General features: G+C 34.2%; 4 protein-coding genes across 8 annotated transcripts; 3 read left to right on the top strand and 1 right to left on the bottom strand.

Moving 5' to 3' along the window:
• Positions 1,861 to 4,887, top strand: LOC109356232 (nuclear transcription factor Y subunit A-7-like). 5 transcript variants are annotated; one of them, XR_002108716.1, is made up of 7 exons: positions 1,861 to 1,986; positions 2,642 to 2,698; positions 3,446 to 3,577; positions 3,654 to 3,728; positions 3,893 to 4,078; positions 4,285 to 4,713; positions 4,745 to 4,887. XR_002108716.1 is itself a non-coding variant. In XM_019599574.1 (6 exons), the coding sequence occupies exons 3-6, from the start codon at positions 3,509 to 3,511 to the stop codon at positions 4,630 to 4,632; spliced, it is 678 nt and encodes a 225-aa protein (XP_019455119.1). In that variant the 5' UTR covers positions 1,861 to 1,986; positions 2,642 to 2,698; positions 3,405 to 3,508; the 3' UTR covers positions 4,633 to 4,887. The 5 variants fall into 5 exon arrangements, 1 of the variants encoding a protein (XP_019455119.1); XR_002108713.1 differs by having other exon boundaries at positions 3,405 to 3,577; XR_002108715.1 differs by lacking the exon at positions 1,861 to 1,986 and adding an exon at positions 2,050 to 2,108 and having other exon boundaries at positions 3,405 to 3,577.
• LOC109356231 (protein bem46-like) lies at positions 5,960 to 10,621 on the top strand. The gene is made up of 8 exons (XM_019599564.1): positions 5,960 to 6,318; positions 6,944 to 6,979; positions 7,095 to 7,173; positions 7,304 to 7,358; positions 7,444 to 7,560; positions 8,772 to 8,936; positions 9,731 to 9,956; positions 10,232 to 10,621. The coding sequence occupies exons 1-8, from the start codon at positions 6,081 to 6,083 to the stop codon at positions 10,246 to 10,248; spliced, it is 933 nt and encodes a 310-aa protein (XP_019455109.1). The 5' UTR covers positions 5,960 to 6,080; the 3' UTR covers positions 10,249 to 10,621.
• On the top strand, positions 11,975 to 14,788 carry LOC109356218 (PHD finger protein ALFIN-LIKE 4-like). Its single transcript, XM_019599551.1, has 5 exons — positions 11,975 to 12,246; positions 12,336 to 12,368; positions 12,845 to 13,073; positions 13,694 to 13,829; positions 14,271 to 14,788. Exons 1-5 carry the CDS (start codon positions 12,150 to 12,152, stop codon positions 14,547 to 14,549), a joined length of 774 nt encoding a protein of 257 aa, XP_019455096.1. The 5' UTR covers positions 11,975 to 12,149; the 3' UTR covers positions 14,550 to 14,788.
• On the bottom strand, positions 15,284 to 19,964 carry LOC109356225 (protein PLASTID MOVEMENT IMPAIRED 1-RELATED 1-like). The gene is made up of 4 exons (XM_019599561.1): positions 19,680 to 19,964; positions 18,429 to 19,531; positions 17,006 to 18,293; positions 15,284 to 16,906 (listed from the first exon to the last, which is right to left on the bottom strand). The coding sequence occupies exons 2-4, from the start codon at positions 19,519 to 19,521 to the stop codon at positions 15,733 to 15,735; spliced, it is 3,555 nt and encodes a 1,184-aa protein (XP_019455106.1). The 5' UTR covers positions 19,522 to 19,531; positions 19,680 to 19,964; the 3' UTR covers positions 15,284 to 15,732.

Raw genomic sequence — 20,667 nt, 5'->3', positions numbered from 1 at the left:
GAATTTGAAGGCCAAATGTCACATTAACAGGGAACGTGGAAGGTGGTGGGAATTTTAGAAATTAATAAATAAAGGTCAACATAGTATTTAAAATGATTTATAATAAAAACTTTGTGAGAAAACTTTTGAAAAAATAAGCAATATTAGACACATATATATAGTTGCTGACTACTTGATTCTTAATCAATATTAGATGTTTAATATACTTTTATAGTGAATACAAAACTCACTTCTATGATGTACTAAAAAAATCAGACTTCTATGAACGTTTTATCTTCCAAGGAGAAAAAGGGGGAAAATGAGAAGAATTATGGTATGTTTAATGTGCAAAATTATTTTCAAATTTAATTTCATGTTATGATTGCAAAAATATTATTTTTATTTCATATTTTCAAATATTTGTACTTTGACTATTTTTGCATTTATTGTATATAAATATTTCAATAGTGCATGTATAATCATATGAGTATATATATTTTTTCATTTTTATTTATTTATTTCTTGCCGGCTATATTGAATAAAAATAAATAAATATAATGATAGCATGTGATTCTGAAGTGACCAAGAGTGAAGAAGACAAATGCCAATCCCCCATTCATAGTTGACTAAGGGCGTAGTTGGCCAATAGAGATTCTATGTCCCAATAAATTAAGAAAAAAAAACTACACATTGATAATATAAAAGTTTTTTATACTATTATTGTGTCACTTGTTATTTATTTTTAATTATTATTAATTTTTTAAAAAAAATAATTCAAATAAATAAATGTGAATAATATACCAATTGTGTATTATATTATCTATGTATAGATTTTATATTCATAAATTGAATCTTATAAAACAAATTTTATAAAGTAATATAAAATGTTAGTTTATATTTTTAATATCATTCTTTTAATTAAATGATATTTTTTAATCGCAAGATATATGAAAATGAGATAGAAAAATGAGTACAAATAATCTCTATCATAAGAGACCTTTTTAGAAAATGAGGTGTAATTTACAAAGGATGGTAATATATGCCATTTTAACACTTCAAATATAGACTGGATTTGAGGGGGAATTTAAAGTGATGAAATTGAGAAGATTAAAATGTATCCATTTTATATCATTCAATGAGGTTAATATTTTCTGATTTTTTATGTATTTTAAGTGAGAACCAGAGGACGTCTGACTGATTTAACTATTGACCGAACTTGATAATGGTTCTAATTTGTAGTCTTAATCGATAGAACGCTTTAAATCGGAAAAATTTCAGTCTGATCGTGTTAAACCCGGTTAAACTATAATAATCCGGAAAACAAATCTGATGGTTTACTTAAAATTAAAAAATGGAACACTACTCTACTCTTTTTTGTTTTATAGAGATGTTATCTTAATATAATTATACATAATTATTAATTATATAAAATTTTACATTTATATATAAGTATATATTTATTGATAAAAATTATTAATTATATATAAAATCATCCGGTCCAACCGAACAGTTTAATTATTTAAATCGATTAAACCCTATAAATGACCTCTTCCGGTTTGACGTAGAACTCAGATATCACACATTTATTTTAACTAATAAAAAAGTAAGGGGTTATATATGATAACCTTAATATTGTTTGCTAAGGTCATTTTCGTTGCCTGGGTAAAAAAAACTAAGTATATCACATTTTAAAATAAACCGACAGTAAAAAAACTCATATATAAAATGGAGTGTTTTTTAACATTTATTTTGGATTTCACTGTTTGATGATAATAACAAAATAAAAAAGCAAAGTAAAGCCAAAGATAGATAATGATGATGATGGAGTGTTGTGAGAGTATTTATGGACAATATCTATGTGTGATTTGAACTAACCCAAATAGCCATAGGGTAGTAGTATAGTGGAAGTGAAAAAGAAGTAACAAGTGTAGAGTGAGAAACAAAGTGTATAACCTTCAACAAATGAGACATGCCCAAGTTGAACTCAGCATCTATATCATCCTAAAGGTATTATTTTTCTTATTCCTCCTTATCCTGTTTCCTCTATACACTTTTTCCACTGATTCCTCTTCTATGTCATATCCTAATAACTTCACTGTTTTGGAACTTATGTTTTTGTTAGTGATAAGGTTTATGTTTTCTGGTTACCTTTTTGCATGTGGAGTTTGAGGTCACTTGATACTGTCCCTGTGTCCCCTTTTACCCTTCTGCTTCTTATCTCTCTCAGTTTTTGTTGTCTATGGTCATTGTGAATATGGAATATATAGGTTTGCATTTTGTGGTTGGGTTGATCTAGTTTTTTTAGCATGTTTTGCATGTTCATGTTTTTTCATTTCTTCTTCTTCTTCTTCTTCTTCTTTTATTACTGATATTATCTGGATCATATTATAACTAAATTAAGATGGACTCTCTTGTTAAACAAGCCAATGTATAAAATATGTCTCTCTCACTCAAATTTCAGAATCTATCTCTTTTTTTTAGTTTTTCATTCATAAATATCAAGAACATGTGTGAAGGGGAATGACAAGTATTTTTATTTGGAGCTTGCTGCTATAAAAAAAACTTTTAATCATTATTTTTCCATTAAGTTGATGCTATAGGACTTTATCTGAGTCATTATCTGGCACCATGATTGTTTAATTTTGGGATGCTTATTTTGTAGGTGTAATTGAAGGTTTTGAAAACTAAGGCTGCAATACTGTTAAGTTCTCCTAGAGTGGTAAGCTATGTTGCATCCTAGAATACTATTTCTTTTACACAGTCTTATAAGCATCATAAAACACATACCATAATTTTAATAATGTTGATAACTGTGATTCAGGTGGCAGAAGGAAAAGTTTAATACTTTGGCCATAGTGGCTTAGAAATGAATGTAGCAGCACTGATGAAAAGATGAGAGTAAATGGTTACATTTTTATATTAGTGGAAACATAATAACTGAAAATGAAAACATAAAGCAACCCAAACACTCCCTTAGATTACCAACATGATAAGCAAATAAGAGTATCCTAAAAGTTTACACTGAAATTGCTTTGATTTGATATAGCCTGCTCCCGATTCGAATAATTAGTGGAAGTTCTACCTGATAATTGAATATGGCAGCATCAAGTTCTACGTCGTCAAGTTTTATTTTCATTTCTATTCCTTGGTATCAGTAAAATTTGAACATTTGGAGAAGTGGTTACTCTTTTATTATGTGTCTATGCTCTTGGGTAACTTGCTGATTTGGGTTTAAATATGTTATTAAATTTTGTGACTGTCTATGGTCTGTCCTATAGGATATCCTATTTTAGGAACATTGCATCCTTCCCTCTCGTCCTTTAGAAATGCATGCTGTGTTGCTGTCCTTAGGAATGTAAATACGTATGATTCCTGTATCGTTATTCATCATATGCATCATGTATCATATTCACACTTTTTTGTAGGTATTTGATAATCATTGTCTTACTTTATACCTCGGAGCCGGTGACACAAAACCATTCTACCAGATCAAGAACTAAATAATGGATATGTGGATGGCTTATTGAAGATGTTCCTCTTGTTGAATCACACTGATACGGTGTTCAATTGTTCACAAGTCGATTGCAGTCACTCAATGGTATGTGAAGCTGCCGTATATAAGATTTTCCGATTGCTGTTTTAGTTATTAACTAGTTTCTGTTCTACAATTCCAGGCTTATGCTCCTTATCCTTATGATGGTGATCCTTCTTTTGGTGGTTCATTAGTTGCTTATGGACCACATGCTATTGTAAGTTTTGTCAGCTACATATTCTGCATGCTCTTCATATTTTTAGATGCAATTTATGATTTGTGCTATTGTTGATTTGAATTTTGAAGTTTTAATTTACACTTTGATTTTTTTCTATATTAACTTAATATGATTATAGCACTGTCTTTTTTGAAATTTTTTAGAATCAATCCCAAATGTTTCCCCAAATGCTGGGCCTGGGATTAGCATCCGCCAGAATTGCATTACCACCCGATTTTGCAGAAGATGGGCCCATTTATGTCAATGCAAAACAATACCATGGCATACTGCGAAGGCGACAGTCGCGAGCAAAACTTGAGGCTCAAAACAAACTCATCAAAAGTCGTAAGGTATGCTCCATGAGTACATATGTAATGGGCATCGGTCACCTGTTAATCTCACCAGTTTAATTTACATTTGCACTATTCGGTTTACTACTTATGATTCCATCATGAGGAATGTTAAATCGTATAGCACAGCTGTTGCCTGCTTTTGTGCCTTGGACTACAAGAAATGTTGTTACTTACCAAGTTCCCTCCTTTTCTAATTATTGCAGCCATATCTTCACGAGTCTCGGCACCGCCACGCTTTGAAGAGGGTTAGGGGAACAGGCGGACGCTTTCTTAGTGCTAAACAGCTGCAACAATCTAATGCAGAAGTTGTCTCTAGTGCTCATTCAGGCTCAGACCCTGTGAACTTATATAAAAATAAAGATGCATCTGAGGTGGAAAGTCATCCCTCAAGAATGCGAGAAAATGCTGAACTAACAACTTTGTCCAGCAACAGTGTCATATTTAGGCAGCATGAACTACAATTCTTAGGTAACTCCCCGAATATAGAACTACGAGCATCACAATGCAGCGGGGGATTCACCTTCAGTGGCGGCGGAACCGAGCAAAATTAACCTTACCGGTCAGGCAAATCATCCTTGGCTTAGTCACTAAACTTTGTGTTTCATAATAACCATGTGTTACAGAAATGTTGTATTTTGAGAGACTCTGCATTACCACTCACACCTTTGCTAGTTCTTAGACATGTATTTTATAGTTGTTATTGTTTCCATTGGTGTGTTTTATTTTTTAAACTTGATTGTAGAGGTTTGAACTTGGAATTTAAACTTATCCATAGTTTATTGACTGGAACTACCAAACTTTTCACTGTGTATAAATCCCTGTAGTGTTGTAGTGTTCGCTCGAGTTCGTTGCCATTGTGACACTTGTGATATGTCTCTATTAGCTAAGTGCATTTTTCAGGACATGTGAACAATTTTCATCGGAAACTAATGATAATTTGTATTTGCATAATGCTTAGAAAATGTACGGAGTAAAGTAAAAAATGTTCGACTAAAATTAATATATATCGGGTTAAAAAACACATTTAAGCCTTTTAAAAAAATAATTGAAAAGTAAACACATAAGATGTTCTACATCCTCTAGCTTTGATGGGTTGACATAAACACTTTAATTAAATAATAATTAATAGTATATACCATCCTATTTTCAATTTACATCTAGACTCACTTTAATTGAGATTTATCATATCACCAAAACTAACCGTTTAGGTAATGAGTTAATGAATAAATGTTTAAATACATGAAGCATAAGCTATCTTTAGAAGGATTTTGGATATTTTTTATTTATAGTAAATTGTATTAATCTGGTTTTTTTGGATAGTGAGAGATAAAAAATTTCTAGTATAAAGACCCTTGAAATAAATATTACCTACATTAACCAATTTTTTAAACACACGTCATAGATTAAACATACCACATCATAAAAACTCAACTTTAGAATTTATTTGTAACTTATTTTATAGACTTCAGTTAATACTTACCATAAGATTAGACTAATATTTAGGCTTGTTTGTTTATCTTATAGACACCACTTAATAATTATAATACACTAATGTCTTGATAAGAATGAAAGAATATCTTTTGTTAGCGTCTATTTCTTACTTTTGTAGACTTTAAAATCTGTGCATTAATTTTACATTGTCATCATATTATTTACAATTGATTTGTATTACTTTTGTTTAAGAATTAATGATGGTTAATAAATAAATAAATCAATGTTGAATACTGTAGTGTAAAAAGCATTTATACTGTATACATATTAAATCCAATTTTTAATGTTTGTGGATGTTAAAATACCTCATGAACAACGTCACAAATTTGAATAATATTGCAAAATAAATTTTCCAATCCCCATTATTCCCATTGGGTTTGTGTTTCCCAAGAAAACAGCCACAATTTGAAACCAAACACCACTTCTTCATCATCTTCTTCTTCTTCTCTACTTGAACTCAAAGACACATATCCAGTGCTTCTATTCTCCTTGAAAACTCAAACGAAGAATGGTTTCATACTTGAACTTAGCTTTATACGGAGTAGGAGGGTTAGTAGTGGCTGGATTTTCAATGCTTATCGCGTTTCAAGAGAAACTTGTTTATGTGCCCGTTCTGCCCGGCGTGACCAAATCTTACGCCATAACTCCTTCTCGTCTCAGTCTCTCTTATGAAGATGTATGGCTTAGATCTTCCGATGGTGTTCGCCTTCATGCTTGGTTCATTAAGCTCTTCCCTGATTGTCGAGGTTCTCTTTTATATCTTAATTTCACTCAATTTAGGTTTCAATCTATGCAAGTTTTGCTTTGGTATTGGTATTGGGATTGGGGTGTTAATTGTTACTTGGTTGTTGTATTTAAACTCATAATTTGGCATGGGAGGGTTATTTATAGATTGAATAGGATAAAAGGATTTAATTGTTTTAGAGTAATACACAGTTAGGTTATTGAAAGTGAAAAAAATCCAAATTGGTTTGTGAAAGTAGTCCAATAGGGACTAGCATGTCCCAAACTCTAGTAGGTTGGGGCCTCGTGCACTATGTCACCCTTGTAAAAATAATCCGGAAACAGCCTATCAGCTTGCGAGGATAAGACTGCATATATCCATCTTCTTTCGACCCCACTAGGTGTCAGTATCGTGCATTGTGCCACCTTTCTTATAAATTCATGAGACAGTTAGGATTTTTTTCATTTCTCGGGGGCTATATTGACTGGCGGACAGGCACTTTGTTTGTTGGGATGAGCTTGGGGATTGGCTCATTGCATTATGATCTGTGTGGGTGCACGTTTGACATGCTCTATTTGTATTTAGTGATATTCAGTGACTTAAGTATTGTTCTAATGCGCTTCTTTTTTCTTATGTTCCATTGACAGGTCCGACCATTTTGTTTTTTCAAGAAAATGCTGGAAGTATCCTAGTGCTAGATATTAGGAATAAATAAATTGTTTTTTATTTCATGTATCTCTCTACTTGATCAGGAATTAGGTACAATATGTTTTGATGGCCTTGACTACTGACTTTTAGATATTGCTCATCGTCTTGAAATGGTTTGCATGATGTTGCAGCAGTTAAAATGCAATGTTTTCATGCTTTCTTATAGAGGGTATGTGTTAGATCTTCGTGTCCTGATCTTACTATTTCTGTATAGCTGTGTGTCAGCTAGGTCATGTTGTTAACTTAAAAAGTATATTTCACCTTCTGACTTTGGCACTAATGTATCATTCAATGAGCAGTTATGGAGCAAGTGATGGCTATCCTTCTCAACATGGAATTACTAAGGATGCTCAGGTATGCTTATATAAATACCCTTACTTTGGTCATCACTCTTTTTATACAATTGTTTTTTCTGATTTCATTGTTTCTTTGTGCCTAGGCTGCATTAGACCATCTCTCTCAAAGGACTGATATTGACACATCTAGAATAGTTGTATTTGGACGATCACTTGGTGGTGCAGTTGGCACTGTAGTAACAAAAAATAACCCTGACAAGGTACCTTTTGTGAACCTTTGCATTTATCTCTATGGGTTTTAATGCCCATGCTGTTCTGGGTGAAAACTATGAGGGTTTTTTCAGTGGTCATTCTCCATTATAGCCAGTAAATAATCATGTCTTTAGAATATTAATATTACAAGCTTTGTTTTCTGCAAGATTCACAGAAGAATGCATATAATAACACTATATTACATTCCTGGGAATATAATATTTATATTGTTGAATCTATCTTGTTTTAGATTTTTTATTATGCCAATTTTATTGCTTGCCTCCTTGGTAAAAGATTTGTGCTGCTAATAGGATTGTAAAATCTTGATTCTTGTAGCGCTTTCTAAGTGTTGCTACAAAATCAATTCTTTCATGATTTTTTTTTTGGGTCTACAATTTGCATACCGAATGCTTCTCTTTATTGATGTTACATGTTGTAAAATGATCTAGGAACCCCTTCCTTTAGTAGTTTTTCTTTGTTATGGATTATTCGTCATGAAGTGTTTCCAGCATTGTTCCCTTAGGGCTTCCAAAAAGCATAATTAAGATTCTTCACAACAGTTTATAAGGGGCACCTTTTGAACACCGATTTTATAGAAGTATTCATTTTGAATTTTCTTTTTAGTGAAAATATATCACTTTTGATGTTTATAGAGTAAAATAGTTCTTAAGATGTAAAATCTAAGTGATAAAAATGGGCACTAAACCCTTTTTTCCTTTCAAGACAGCTATCTTAATATTTGAATATTTTGTGTACCGAGACTTTTAATTATATTATTATTGCGTGCATTTGATTAAGGAGAATAAAGTATCTTCTGGTATAAGGAGATAAGTTATCTCCTCCGGCCAATAAAATCATGATACATGTCCTATTTAATTATTTTCTCCAAAAATATTTTTAAAACTAACCAAAACATTACACATGTCATACTTTTACTGGTTGTAGGAGATAAATTATCTTTTGGTACGAGGAGATACTTTATTCTCTTTGATTAAAGGGGATTTAAAGCAGAAGTTTTGCTTTGCAGCATGTTAGTAGCTTTCTTCTTCTGACATTTCTTTTATGTAGAAATACATGGAAGTAATGTTACATAGTAGGCTAAACATAGAGACTGATGCAAATTTTCTGTTCAGAAATTTAGCTAGGTATCTCCATGTTATTCTCAGCAACAATTTGCACCTTTAACGTACATTCTGTTTTGGCTTCTTTCTGTTTTTAGGTTGCTGCACTGATACTGGAAAATACTTTCACATCTATATTAGATATGGCTGGAGTTTTGTTACCTTTTTTGAAGTGGGTTATTGGAGGCAGCAGTTCAAAAGGTCCCAAACTACTCAATTTTGTTGTACGTTCTCCATGGCGTACTATTGATGTTGTTGGTGAGGTGAGTGATGATGGAAATACAAATGTCGCATTATATTCTTTTGATTGTGCTATGCATTTACAAGTAAAAGATAATGTACTTATTAGAATTAGGTCACTTGGCATAATGACCGGGCTTTTTTTATAATATGTTAGAATAGCTAGGCCTAACTCCATCCTATAGCTTGCTCATGGTGGGTGGGTTGCTCAAGTCATTATAAATAGTTTCTTGTTAAAATAGAGGATATTAGGTAAGGAATTGGGGCTGTTTTCTTGGGTGGGTTGCTCAAGTCATTACCAATATGGGATTTAATTCTTAACACACCCATCACATCCGGGATTGGAATTTTATCATAATAGATTAATAGGCTTCGATATCATGTTAAAATAGAGGATATTAGGTAAGGAATTGGGAAATGAGAGTAGAGTCTCAGAATAATGAGATTGATATTGATTAAATGTGATGGATGGTAATTTGATATAAAAGACAAACTCAGCATTCCTATTCTCCTAATCCTAATCAAATAAGGAGACCAATTAGGGAATATAAATAGGAAATAAATCCTAAATAGAATACTCTAAAATATTTTAAGATATAATAAGAGCTATTATGATAAATTTTCCATATATTTTAACATAATATATAGTTAACTGGGCTTTATCCTTTGTTAAGCTATTGAGGAGGATGCTGATTTTTAACTTTTAGAATATTTCTTTATCTCTAGATTGTATTTTTTGCTGCTTCCCCTTTCTTCTGTTATTCTCGGGCTAGATTCATATGTTATATAACTTTTCTAATTACTATTTTAATTGCAGATCAAGCAGCCCATTCTTTTTCTCTCTGGATTGCAAGATGAGATGGTTCCACCAGCACATATGCAAATGCTTTATGCTAAGGCGGCTGCTCGTAATAATCGGTGTCTCTTTGTGGATTTTCCTACTGGCATGCATATGCATACTTGGCTGAATGTTGGTGATCACTACTGGAGAACAATTCAGCAGTTTTTTGAACAGCATGTTCCAGAGAGAAAAAGTGAAAACGGTAAACATACTTTTTAACATTCCATATCTTTTTCAGGACTGTGATAGATTAAGAAAGTGGAAAAGATTTTGCTCAATCATTTGCATGAATTTATCCTTTTTTTATTCTGAGATGTGGAAGCTTTCTTTCTTTCTTTTTGTTTCCTTTTCCCATTTTTGTTTTATCACAAACTTTTACCTAGCCATTGTTGCAGTCATATTTGGTCCCCCTTTAGCACTAAACTTTTAGCAATCTCTGTTCTACTTCTTGCTCACTTAATTGGTTTAATAATGCAGATATTGGGTCGAGGTGATACTAATTAGCTAACTAAGGATTCAAACAGTTTCTGCCTTTTGAAGTTGCAGCCTTTAAGAGCCCTCTGTGAGAATATGATTACTACTGGGACATGTTGCACAACATCCAGTTTCATTGGACAATTTTGTTTGGATTGTGGTTTTCAGAACATGGAAGATGCCTAGATAATTTGTAATTTTATTTTGGGCTTTTATCCCTTGAAAATATAGACAACTTTGATTTTGGTCCCTCAATTTTTCTTAGTTTTTAGTCTAAACTTTATTTGATTGTTTTAGTTTTATGTCTCTGTAGATGATGGGTCAACATCATAATTGGTGGTTGTCACCAATTATTGTGACATGTGTTATATGGTGGTGTAATGGTGTTAGCCACATTATCACTAGGGACTAAAACCATAATTTTGAAATATATGAGGACCAAAATCTAAAAATAAATTATCGGGACAAATCAAAATTGGATATATTTTAGTGGGATAAATACACATTTAAGCCATTTATTTTGCTATATCTATTGTCCATCTGCATGCTTCAAACCTGATTGAATCTGACAAATGACATGTAGAACAAAAGTTGTATACCAAAGCTAATATATACATCTTGTTTATGGACTATTGTTAACTATGTTGTTTTTAATGAATGGTTACTGTGATATCCATATTTTTCTCGATTTCTTTAATGTCTATTTTTTATCAATTCGATTTGAATGTCCAATTCGTTGCATGGAGGATTCAAGTTGCATATATACAGCCTTACCCTTACGAATATGAGCTATGACATTAAAGTTTCATATGGACCATCTACATATATCCAACCTTACTCTTCGGAATAGCGAAAATAAGACATATTGATTAAACTTACTCAACATACATTTCTAGTTTCCGTAATACTTGTCATGAATCTCTCTACTCTCCTCAGGACAACACCTGCAATGTCAACATGACGAGGATTGATTCGTTTGAACCATTGGATGCATATGATGCAGATTAAGGATGTGATTGGAATTTGGAAGGTATCAATGGAGAACAATCTTCTGGGAATGAATCATAAAATGCTCTGGGCTTTTAGCAGCCATACACATATAAGTTAAAGCCTTAAAGGGTTAGTTTTTTGAACTTTTAGGTGCAATTATAACTATAATAATGGGGCATTAATATATTAATGTACATCACAAAAAATGAAACTTTGTGGGCACATGCCAACACTAGGCATTAAGTGATTCATGTAGGCTGATAGGACAAAATATATTTAAATATGCAAATGTATTTTTTAATATTTATTTCCATTTTCCACACCCCAATCAAATTGGAATTTTTTTCCATTTTGACTTATCATCGAAAATGGCTGATACTAATTTTGTTAAAAGATATGACGAAGTGAAAAATAAAACGTAAATCGAGTAGATGAATACGAGAAGACAGGTTTGCTTCTCGTAAGACCAAAATTATAGACACCAGGTTGAAAATTTGTTGTCTTAAAAGAAAAAATTAATTTCCACATTATTAGATGTTAATTGAATTGAGATTGAATAAAAAATAATTGAAATTGTACTTATCAAGAAGTTTTGGTCTAATAAAATAAGATCCGCTAGTTATATCTAAATGAAGCAAAAGCTAAAGGTTCAATTCCAATAAATATCATTTATAGGTACTATGAATTCGAAAGAAATTACTTCCTTAATCTGAAATAATGCCAACAAAGAATGTTACTATATCTACATACACGGTTAACTTTTCTCAGTTTTCTATGTTCCTCCCTGTAACCAGATAAAGCTGCTTTATGCTTTTGACCCTCTCTCACTCCCATTTTTCACTTCTTCTTCTATTATCTTCACTTCACTTCTCTCTCTCTCTCCTTTATTTGTTTCATTTTGCATCGCTAAAGTTGAAAACAAAAGTGTGTGATGGACGGTGGAGCACAATACAATCCTCGAACTGTGGAAGAGGTTTTCAAAGATTTCAAAGGACGTAGAGTTGCAATCATCAAAGCCCTCACCACTGGTTTTTTTCTATCTTCTAGGGTTTCTTAATTATTTACCTCTTTTGAACTTTCTATAATTCAATTACTCCTTATTCTTTTTTTTGTGCAGATGTTGACCAATTTTTCCAGCAGTGTGATCCTGGTTAGGGTTTTTTATCTCTCATATTTAATTTACCGCTGAGTTTCTTTTCTTTGAATAATATGGTAATTAGTTATTATTTTATGCACTGGCCTTAGAACTTTGACTTGAAACTTTTGCTATACAATTTTGTTTGATTTGTTTTTATTTTGTTTTCTTCATTTTTGCTATGGTTGAATTATTGTATTATATTGTAAATGTTGTGCAGATTAGAACATGTTAATACGAGTGAGTTATACTGTAATTGTAATCATATGTTGATGCTTTATTTGTTTAACTGTTTAAGTCAAACAAACTTTGACTTCAAACTTTGTGTTTTTTTATGTTGCTTTGTTTTGCTCTCCATTTGCTATGCTCAATTTTTTTATAATGTCACGAACAACGTGCCGAGTAGAACACTTTAATACAAGGGAAGAGTGAACTACATTGTAATCATATATGATGATGGTTTATTTGTTCAATTGTTGTTTGTGCACCAGAAAAGGATAATTTATGTCTGTACGGGCTCCCCACTGAACAATGGGAGGTTAATTTACCAGCAGAAGAAGTTCCTCCTGAACTTCCCGAGCCTGCTTTGGGCATAAATTTTGCTAGGGATGGGATGCAAGAAAAGGACTGGTTGTCTTTGGTTGCTGTTCACAGTGATGCATGGTTACTTGCTGTGGCTTTCTACTTTGGGGCGAGATTTGGATTTGATAGAGCAGACAGGTAAAACTCCCTTTTCAAATTTATAATCCTTTTACTGTCATGTGCTACATGTAATTGTTTTCTAGGTTGGATGTGAACATGTTTTGGATGCCTGCAATTTCCTTTCCTATGAACTTATGCCCAACTATCTGGCAATGCTGTTTTGATGTAGTTAATAGAAAAGATTACAATATTCAGATTTTTTTCGAGATCTCTTTGTCATTGTTTGGTATGGTTTCCTGGTCTCTAGACAAATGACGAACAATTTGGTGAAGTACAAAACTTTTGTGATACAATAAAGCTAATTCTATGGGTACCCATGAATTTGGAGTGTTATAAGTCCCCTTCCTAGTTGGATGAACGACATGCTAACTTGTTGTCTAATTCTGTCAGAGCGCAACATGGTTGGAAAGTTTCTTAGTTTTTTAATTATTTTTATTACAACCAACATTCATTTCTACCAAGTTTGAAACCCAGTTTTGGAAACGAGCCAACTTACCCCTCCAAAATAGCATTCATCTATAGTAAATGTCCCAAACTTGGTCTACTCAAAGCAAAAGGTGGACCATGCGACATTTGTTGCCATATCTATACTTGTGATTTTTATCCTGGTCTATGATAAAGTGCAATTCTCAATACAGGAAACGCCTGTTCACTATGGTTAATGATCTACCTACAATATTTGAGGTGGTGACTGGAACTGCCAAGAAACAAACTATGGAAAAGTCATCCATTTCGAACGTCACTGGTAACAAATCAAAGTCTGGCTCAAAAGGGGTAAAATTTATTTTTTCACTCTGTCTGCATATTATATTGTCTTCTCTATTTGATTTTTATTTGTCACAACAGGATTGCTCTATTATAAGATGATTTAGCCATCAACACTACCTTGTCACTATTTTTTAATCTATAAATATTTGTCCTCATGGTTTTTAGTTACTTAAAACATGCTTTAGCTATGTTATCATCGATGCTGGTAGAATTGTAAAGCTGCTTACTTGTTCATTTATTTCCTTCTTAACATCACATTCTACATTATGTTTCCTCTTCCCCCTACTCTTTCATGCTTTATATGGATAAGTTGCTTGAACTAACTAACTACACAGTGCTGAATAGAGTTGTTAATGCAGCATAAAAAGTTGATATTGCTGCTTATTCATTTATTTCCTTCTTAAAATCTCACTTCTCGATTATTGTTTCTTTATTGAAACAAAATAGCGAGGATCTGAATCAGGGAAGTACTCAAAGCTAGCAGAGGAGGAGGAGGAGGTGTTAGTGGAAGATGAGGAGGAGGTGTTAGTGGAACAAGATGAGGAGCATGGGGAGACCTTGTGTGGTGCATGTGGGGAAAACTATGCAACTGATGAGTTTTGGATTTGTTGTGACATATGCGAGAAATGGTTCCATGGCAAATGTGTGAAGATCACTCCTGCCAGGGCTGATCACATCAAGCAGTATAAGTGCCCCTCGTGCAGCAATAAGAGGGCACGCCCTTGATATCATTGGGTGGGTTAGTTCTCACCCCTGTAACCCAATCACATTGGACTTTTAACTAGGTAGCGGCTTAGGTGTCCTATGTAATGTCATGTTGGTGTGGCATTTGCTGTATTCAATACATTGGTCATGGGATTCTTATGTGGATATATTAAAATGTTTGATAGTTTGTAGGTTCTGAACATGCCCCAACCTTCATCCTGTACTGGCTGAGATATTTATGTTCTTAGTATGTGAGCATATTCTTTCGTGCAGAATGTTTCATTTGTGCTCACATTTTTCTCTCCTATGTTTCCTTGCTATTCCATTGGATTGATCAGATTTATAATCTGTTCCATGTAGTAGCATACACTCTAGCTTTGGAAAAACAACAGAGTTGGCTTAAGGTGCAAGTTAACAGTCAAAATTTTAATTCAGCATTTGATGTATTGTATGCGACAGCATTAGTTCTGGGGCATTCCCAAAAGCTCTGCCGAGCCACTGGAGCATGGAAAAATATTATGGCAGTGCATTTGATGCTTAAATAATGACTTAATTTGATTCCTCAAGCCATAGCCAGGGATTGGCACGAGTGATGTGCTTCTATTGTGCTTTAATGATCTGCTACTTGAACTCGATAATTTTCATTTGTGCTTCTAGTCTCAATATTGTGGACATCTGGTAGGGTTTCTGGCCATGTTCTTATACGAATCATGGCCAAGTTCCTTGAAGTGTGGACATTGGTTGTGACGCAAGTGTTCTCAGAGGGACAAGTCTACAAATATTTTCATTATATGAACGAGGCCACAATGGTGCAGGTTAAGTTTGCAACATAGTAACTGTTTCTGCAACAATCTACCACCTATTCATAGACTGGTATACAATTTACCTGATGTGATATACAATAATACAAGCACTGCAAGAGTACTTAAATACAGCAGATTAATGCAAAAGTATTTTGCAAACGAGCTTAAAATAAAAACATACATAGTAAAATTCATCTTTTATTCCTCCACCTCGTGCAACTTTCATATATTCTAGAGTAGTTCCACTTTGATTGATGCTCTGAGAACAAACAATCCCTAAAGCTGGGTCCAGAGTCATGGGAGTTTAGAATCAGATGGTTAACTATTAACAACTCCAAACAATGCCCTCTCATAAGGATAACCTCTCCTCAATATAAAAAAATGTGCATTCCACTCACTGATCAACCTACTCTTATAGTTTCATTAGGTATAATGATATTGGGATTTCTTATATGTGGATTCAGTGCTACCAATTCCTTCCATTTTGTTCCAGTACCATAAATACGAGACGAAATGCTCCATAATGTGTCACCAGGTTGCACCTTTGTTGTAACTGGAGCACTATTTGTAGATTTAGATACAGCCTTTGACTTCATTAATGGATGCTTATTGCTCTTTCCCATTCCATTAGCAAGCAACCAACGAGAACCGGATTGTTGCTGGTTTGACGTGCCCCACAGTTTCTTTTTGTAAGGTTCGTTCTTGAGACCGGCAACATGGACTTCAGTAATTCTGAACTGAGGAATGCCCTCCTCTTCAGAATTTTTCTCCTCTTTCTTGCTTTGCTTCATCTCCACTTTCGCCACTATTTCACACTCATCGCCCACATTGTCATTGTTCCCGACCTCAGACACACTCCTTGAAATTTTTTGCTTTGGTGGGAAAAACACCCTCTCAACTTGTATAAGAGCAAGCATTGGTGTTCCAACAGGCTCATAATTTCTCATAGGATCGCGAAGTTGCACCATTAATGCTGCTGTGAAATTGTTTCCGAGCAAACCACATTTCCTGGCAGTGCCTTTACCTCGTTTCCTTTCTCCCTTTGAGCTGCTACAAATTAACTCAAAAGAGTTATTAGCGTGATGGGCTGCTAGAACTTTGGAAGTGTGCTCACTGATATTATCTATATCGTCATCAATTTCACCAGAATCCAGTCTCATCCATTCATCAAGAGTTAATGACAGGCCGATTATGCCATCATCGCCATCACTGTGATATTTTAAATCCAACAACTGCAAAGCAGCAGCTCCATCCAGGTCAAGGGACCCACTAGTAGTAACACCCTTGCCCTGAATTGCTGAAATTTCTCCAAAGGATTGTGTAATGATGTTTGATGGTGCATCCTCCTCCGACATACCTGATTGTATTCTCAAACCCTCCACTGAAAGTGCTTCAATTTTATCCATAGCCAGTGGAGCAAGATCATCCAATGAAACAAACTCTTTGCCTGTCTGGTTGCCAACTGAACTTGGACTAAACTTGATAGATTTTAGTCCAGATGATGTTCCTTTTGAGTCCCTTTGAACACAAGTAGCATCTTGCACTGTTACTAAATCATGCTGCAAATGGCATTGCCTACATAAAATGAAGCAAAATTCAATCAGTACTTTTTTTAGAGGAATAACTGTTAAAAACTTGATTCCAAGAGCAATGATAAAAAAAGGATAGACAAACCTTTCTGTACCCTGTGAGACTGGCATAGATTCCCATGCTATTTGTTGCATATTCTTCCCTGTGATATCCTCCAGAGGCATTAATTTCTTTGCCTGCATGGAAAGCTTTTCAATTCCCACTGAAGCCAAACACTGCAAAATCTCCATTATTCCAGAACCCATTTCTGCAGGTACCACAACGGGGTTGGAAACCTGCATGATTAAGTTCCCCCCACATTTACCATTCCTGAAAAGTGCGGGATTCATAGACCGTAGAAACCCCCCATCTTTTGTCTGAAGAAAAGGGCCTAACCCTTCTGCCAGAGGAGGTAATACGTGAGACTCTTCAGGCGGTAAATGAATTGGACTTCCAAAACCAGTAATGTCTTTTGGTGGAGAATGCTGAAAAGCATTCTCATTGAAACCCCATTGACGCATTAAGGCTTCTGTTTCCATGTCTTCTAACATATGTGGCTTCATTTTGCTCTTCACATCCCGAGACTCGATTAAATGCTCTTCCTTCAGATCTTCCAACATGGATGATGAGTTAATACTGTCAGAGAATTCCCACTGCTCAAATCCAAAAGAATCATCATAGTTATCATCTGCTTCATTATCATTGCCCATTTCAAAATTAAATAAAGAGAAGCCCTCAGAGAGTGTGTCCTTCTCAAATTGTCTTAAAAGGCGCTCTCTTGGAGACTCAGTCTCACTTTCAGAACTCGAGCTCATTGGATTATGGTCTATGCCTAGCATACTTAAGAATTCACTGGCAACTGATTCTGTAACATCGTCCAAGCTATGGGACTTTCTCATCTTATATTCAGATTTGGCTTCCATAATATCAGGAGAGTCAAGTGCCACACTCTCCAAATCTGAGACACTGTTTAAAGCTGATTCTAGTTCTTGCAGGAGAAGTTCTGTTGTGCATATGGTGCCCTCTTCGTAAGAAAATTCATGTACCACAGTCTTTTCTTTTGAACTATCATCTACCTCATACAGGGAATCATTATTATAACTATCTTCAAAAGATACTTGTATGGCAGCAGCATCAATCGTAGAGATACGGTCAACTGTATGAGCATCAGCAAGAGCCTTTGTGACTGGTTCCTCTCGTTTAACATGTTCATTCGATGACAATTCTATCCCCTGATCAACAACAAAAAACCCATCACCTTCACACTTTTCACAATTTTCGTTTCCAGAGTCAGGTGAAGGATAATCATCTGGCTTAACCGTCTCCATGTTTTCTTGGAACACAACAAATTCAGGTTTGCCATGCACTGGATTACATGTTTTTCCGTCCTTAACTTCACACTCTTCATGATTTTCTTTTCCAGAATCAGGTAAAGGATAACAATGTGACTTAACTGTCTTCACATTTTCTTGAAACACATCAAATTCAGGTTTGTCATGCACTGGGCTACATGTTTTTCCTTCATTACCTGGATGCTCTTTTGGTTTTTCTTTTCCAGTCTCAGATGAAATACAGGCATCTGGTTTGATCATTTCAAGAGTTTTTGTAAATACATCAAGTTCAGGTTCATTTTTCAGAGGACTAAAGGTGTTTTTTTCTTCAATTTTTTTATATAAGGTGTCTATTGAGATGGCTAATTCTGATTTTGATAGTGGCAATACCTCATGAAGATCCTTTACCACATCTATATTTTGACATGAATACTGATTGATAATGCTTGGCAAACTTCCAGTACGCCTTACACTCCTGTCAGACTGATCCGGTTTCATCAAAGACGCCAGACTATTTTGCCTCAAAGTCAATGTGCCGGGAGCAATATGGTTGTCTCTTGTAGCACTGGTGTTATCACTAACCACCACATACCCAAAACTGACATTCATTGCGGCACCCGTAGCTGCTCCTGATAATCTAAAACTTGTAGTCCACTTCCCCGAGCTCTTCTCCTCTTCAAGCTCTTTCAGTGTGAGAGGAAGCAACCTCGAGAGATCTACCCGGTGCTTCCCTAAATCAAGTTCTGGCGCACCAACCATAGAAGCATAGAGCAAAACATGCTTTGCTTCATACTTTGCAGAGCCGTGCGGTCCACTCTTACTTCCAGAGATTGAGCAAGTGTAAGTCAACCTCTCCTCAAACTCGGCCGTGCATTGAATTACCTTGGCCGGAGGTGTCATCATAACCTCATCTCGCCTCTTCCAGTACACACAAAGGTTGGCATCATTGAAAGTCGACGGTAACCCTTCAATCAAATGCACTTGGAGAGAAAAACAACAATTAAACTTTTGACTGCGGTTTATGTTAAGGGCTTTTAATGGCTTCCAATTCCATATAGATTTCTTATCTTTGTCCAATTTATCTTCTTTGTTTGCTTTAGGCTTTGATTTTGGATCAGGCACGGGGAATTTGTCGGTCGATTTGGATCGAGAAATCACAGCAGATGTTGCCTTCTTCAAAGAACTTTTGTCCAGGTATACAACTTCGCTTATAGTTTGAACATCTTTTAATAACTTGTTCTGATTATCTGAACCTTCACTACTGTTCTTGCCAACATCAAAATTGGACATGGTTTTTTGTCTAGAAATAAAAAATAAACAATAATTCAAATCAATCAGAACATAACCCAAAATTCAAAAACAACAAATTCATCATACATAAAAAGAAACCCAAACATACATATCTGAATGATGAATTATATAATAAAAAAAAGGATATTATGAATTACCTCGTGGCGTTAGAAAGGATTGAAACATGAGAATGTGGTGAAGCGAAAACCCTGGCTTATGCAATCCAAGCTTTCGCCACCCTCATTCTGAAATTCAAAAATTGAAACTTTGTGACAAAAAATAAACAAATTTGAGCTGAAAGGGTTGAAAGAAATTAGAAGAAGGGAAAGGAATAAAAGGTTGAGCGCAAAGTTTCTTTGTTATTGTTGTTATGTTATTCAAATTTTCTCTATCAATTATCGCTGCATTTTTTCAAAATGGAATAAATAGCGTAAACAAATTAACGGTAACGGACAATACCGCATTATTTGATTTTCAGTTCTTTTTCCCTACTCCTTAATTCTTTCTTTTTATGTACATTATTCTATATATTGTTTATTCAATTTTAAGAAACTACTAAATTGATTGTCTATTACAATGTTCTGTCGTAATTAAAAATCATATTTATGAATTATCCTTCATATATTACTTTTACCAATTTTCAAAATTTTGATTTTTTTCCCTAAGTATCAACAATGCTGTGGGACATTTGTGTCCTGGCTTGACTAGTTATGAATGTGCTTTGTGGAAATTGTAGCTATCTTTATTTTGTTTTACTGATCCATGGTTATAATAACAATGCTTATTTTTTTTTTATCTTCTTCTCACTTCTCGTATAAAAAGATAAGTTATCTACTATGGCCACTAAAATACATGTGTTAGATTAAATCATTTTCTACAAAAATATTTTAAAATTAAACAAAATAATACATATATCATACTTTCATGGTGAAATGAGATAAATTATCTCATCATATGAGGAGATACTTTATTGTATGATGAATTGTATGATTTCTAGTTTGTACCCAAAAAAACTCTTGTCTGTATGTGCCTGCTGTAGTTTTCGTTTACCCTTCAGTTTCATTTAGCTTAAAGTTTCATGCAAGACAGTAAATCTAGTGATCTTTTTTAAATAAAAATGAGTAAAGCTTCCAATGTAAAGTGAGT

Source organism: Lupinus angustifolius, chromosome LG01 (assembly GCF_001865875.1).
Source record: "Lupinus angustifolius cultivar Tanjil chromosome LG01, LupAngTanjil_v1.0, whole genome shotgun sequence".
Lineage (NCBI taxonomy): Eukaryota > Viridiplantae > Streptophyta > Magnoliopsida > Fabales > Fabaceae > Lupinus > Lupinus angustifolius.
This window is presented reverse-complemented; position numbering and strand designations above follow the sequence as displayed.

What these genes read in the sequence shown, in the direction of transcription:
- LOC109356231 (XM_019599564.1), top strand. Translation starts at nt 6,081, where the DNA reads ATGGTTTCATACTTGAACTTAGCTTTATACGGAGTAGGAGGGTTAGTA. An exon ending in GCTCTTCCCTGATTGTCGAG is followed by an intron (nt 6,319 to 6,943) that starts GTTCTCTTTTAT and finishes TTCCATTGACAG; the next exon opens with GTCCGACCATTTTGTTTTTT. An exon ending in TTTTCAAGAAAATGCTGGAA is followed by an intron (nt 6,980 to 7,094) that starts GTATCCTAGTGC and finishes ACTGACTTTTAG; the next exon opens with ATATTGCTCATCGTCTTGAA.
- LOC109356218 (XM_019599551.1), top strand. Translation starts at nt 12,150, where the DNA reads ATGGACGGTGGAGCACAATACAATCCTCGAACTGTGGAAGAGGTTTTC. An exon ending in CATCAAAGCCCTCACCACTG is followed by an intron (nt 12,247 to 12,335) that starts GTTTTTTTCTAT and finishes TTTTTTGTGCAG; the next exon opens with ATGTTGACCAATTTTTCCAG. An exon ending in GGATTTGATAGAGCAGACAG is followed by an intron (nt 13,074 to 13,693) that starts GTAAAACTCCCT and finishes TTCTCAATACAG; the next exon opens with GAAACGCCTGTTCACTATGG.
- LOC109356232 (XM_019599574.1), top strand. Translation starts at nt 3,509, where the DNA reads ATGTTCCTCTTGTTGAATCACACTGATACGGTGTTCAATTGTTCACAA. An exon ending in TCGATTGCAGTCACTCAATG is followed by an intron (nt 3,578 to 3,653) that starts GTATGTGAAGCT and finishes CTACAATTCCAG; the next exon opens with GCTTATGCTCCTTATCCTTA. An exon ending in CTTATGGACCACATGCTATT is followed by an intron (nt 3,729 to 3,892) that starts GTAAGTTTTGTC and finishes GAAATTTTTTAG; the next exon opens with AATCAATCCCAAATGTTTCC.
- LOC109356225 (XM_019599561.1), bottom strand. Translation starts at nt 19,521, where the DNA reads ATGTCCAATTTTGATGTTGGCAAGAACAGTAGTGAAGGTTCAGATAAT. An exon ending in AAAACCAAAAGAGCATCCAG is followed by an intron (nt 18,294 to 18,428) that starts GTAATGAAGGAA and finishes AAGAGTGTGAAG; the next exon opens with TTAAGGACGGAAAAACATGT. An exon ending in GTCTCACAGGGTACAGAAAG is followed by an intron (nt 16,907 to 17,005) that starts GTTTGTCTATCC and finishes CATTTTATGTAG; the next exon opens with GCAATGCCATTTGCAGCATG.